This window comes from Perna viridis, chromosome 13 (genome assembly GCF_037379345.1).
Source record: "Perna viridis isolate PV_CMFRI_1.1 ecotype Kerala chromosome 13, ASM3737934v1, whole genome shotgun sequence".
In the NCBI taxonomy this organism is placed as follows: Eukaryota; Metazoa; Mollusca; class Bivalvia; order Mytilida; family Mytilidae; genus Perna; species Perna viridis.
The window spans coordinates 8485452-8488233 of record NC_142457.1 but is presented as its reverse complement, the minus strand read 5'-3'; the positions used below and the strand labels follow the sequence as shown (position 1 = coordinate 8488233).

Below are 2782 nucleotides of genomic sequence, written 5' to 3'. Positions count from 1 at the left end.
GGACAAGCTGATTTTTACTTATCAAAATAATTATTGTTTTCCATTTATTGACTTATATTTCTTTCGAAATTTTGATCTGTTCTCTACAGTGGTCTGAGTTACTCTACGCTTCGTTGTATTTTGCATTTTCTTCGCATTGTGCTGAAAATCTGCTCACTGGTTGTTATTGGATTTAATATATTTAGAGGTTGGATGTTCTAGTTTTTCCACTTGTGAGTAGTACTATATTTTGGTATAAATACTCAGAACTTTTTATAGTATTTCAATGTGGAACTGGGAGGCCAAGATGAATGTCCGCTTTTAATTGTTAGAAGTATAGCCAGCAGATAAGGTATTTATGATGTTACTTTTTCATGTTCTTACTTTTCATTTTTCGTACTGGCACTTTGCATTTAAAGCATTTTTGTATTTCAATGTTTTATTTCAATTTGTTTTATTGATTTTGCAGATCATTGAATCAGTTTAATTGATTTAATGTTATACCTTGTTATAGTGAGTACTTATAAAGGACTTTAAATGGTCAGTTGTGTACAGTTATAGTTAACTGTGGGTATTACATTTAAATATTCAATTGATGATTTGTGTTCTTTTCGTGTGTTCGTTAAGTTAAATTGTTTTGAACATGCAAATGAATTTGATTTATGCAAGTTGTTTGAATATTTGCAATGATTTTCTATGCTTTGCATGTATTTGACAATAATTGGTCTATTTTGTATATTTATTCATTATTCCTTTTGTTCTCTATTTTGTAGATCTTTCAATGCCTTCTATGTGTTAATAAAAGTAGTTCCACATTCGTGTTATATTTGGGCCAGCATTTACCATCACGCCCCACTTGGTCACAGAATGGCGTCGTCGACAATTCAATTATGTAGAAGGCATTGACTGCTGGCAAGGCGGGAAAGCAAGGTTAAAGGCATTAAGCAGACGATATTTTGATAGGATTCCGGAAGATGTCGAACATTACCAAGTGAACTACACGGAGTTTGCCGAGTAACATACCTGTAAGGATGTCTCGCCCTACATGTAAGTCGCTTCAAAGACAAGTTCTTGAACTACAGCATCAACTTAACCAGATGAAAACAACTGATGATAATGAAGACGTGGAGAATGATGAACAACTATACGACCAGAAACGTTCTGTTATATATGTTCAGCGTGACAGAAGGGTACCAAAGTTTTCCGGATATAACATGAACGTAGAGGATTGGCTTGAAGATGTTGAGTCTTGCACACGTGAAATGTCTCGTCAGGAGCGTGCTGATTTCATTTATTCGTTTTTGGAAGGTGCAGCCAAGGAAGAAATTAAATATAGATCGAACGGTATTAGACAGAATCCTAGTCGAATTGTGAAAGTTCTGCAGGATGCATTTGGTGGGAAGGACAACATCACAAAGCTGCAGAAAAATTTTCTCGACAGAGTGCAACGACAGGGCGAATCCTTACGTGAGTATTCTTATGCTCTAATGGATTTAATCCGGAAAGTAATTAGAAAAGATGATTCATTGATTCCGAACAAGGACAAATCACTATGTGATCAGTTTTCCCAAAATGTACAGGATGTCATGCTTAGGAAGCACCTGAAGCGTTTAGTTAGATCTGATCCAGACATTACGTTTCTCGGTCTCCGCGAAGAAGCGATTATGTGGTCAGAAGAGGAGGAGATAAATGATCCCGTACCTAAAGTGAAAGTTCAGGTAGATTCAAATGTACTGAAAGATCAGCATTCTAATGATGATAAAATGAATCAGCTTTTCGCGATAGTAAGGAAACAAAGTGAACAGATCGATGCTTTAACAAAAACAGTCAATTCCAAGCCATCTGGTCAGAATAGATCCTACAATGAACAACGTTCTTCTAATTTATGCTTTGGGTGTAAAAGGCCGGGTCATAAAGTTGCTGATTGTCCGAATAAGCAGGGAAACTAGCGCCATCTTTCGTGTCGAGTCCCATGTTAGATGGAGGATATATGGACTCTGTTGATTGTGATTATTTGATAGGAAAGTGTCCGGTGGTTACCGTTGCCATAGCAGGCACAGAGGCTAAATGTTTAGTGGATACGGGATCTACTATTTCTTCGGTTACAGAGTCGTTCTATGATAAATTTCTGCGGGATTGTACTCTATTACGTACTGACGTAGCTTTGCAGCTTCGGGCTGCAAATGGACTTTCTATTCCATATATTGGTTATGTGGAAGTTGATATGGTAGTGATGGGACAAACGTTGAAAAGCTGTGGTGTATTGATTGTGAAAGATTCCACTGATCCAGTCACAAGAAGAAGGAAGGCATTGGTTCCAGGGCTATTAGGTATGAATATCATTAGGAGCTGTAAAAACATTTTAGAATTTGATTTTGGCAGGAACTTTTGCGAAGAAGTATCCACTATTGCGGAAAATTCAAAACTTAAAGAGCAATTTAAAGCTTGCATTAAAGATGAACATTTGAACACTATTGGTTATGCTAAAGTTTGCGCTAGTTCTCCTGTACGCATACCTGCTTCGTCTGTTGTTACTTTAAATGGCACAGGACCAAATCTTCCTAGAATATATGATGCCGTAATAGAACCATTAAAATCAAGCGGACATTTGCCAAGTTCACTAGTCGTAGTACACACTTTTGTAACCGTCAAACGTGGTCATTTTTCATTTCGAGTCGCAAACCTAGGCAGTGATGACATTTATATTGCACCAAAAACAAGAGTTGGCATTCTTATGAAAGGAGAAGTCGAGCAAAACAATCGGTCACGTATTGAGTTCATTCGAACTGATTCTGTTGAAGAA

At 37.0% G+C, this 2782-nt stretch overlaps 1 protein-coding gene across 1 annotated transcript; it reads left to right on the top strand.

Annotated features, from left to right (window-relative positions):
• LOC148599459 (uncharacterized) lies at positions 1 to 1928 on the top strand. The gene is made up of 2 exons (XM_088557541.1): positions 1 to 331; positions 753 to 1928. Exon 2 carries the CDS (start codon positions 1011 to 1013, stop codon positions 1926 to 1928), a length of 918 nt encoding a protein of 305 aa, XP_088413667.1. The 5' UTR covers positions 1 to 331; positions 753 to 1010.
• The last annotated feature ends 854 nt before the right edge of the window (positions 1929 to 2782 follow it).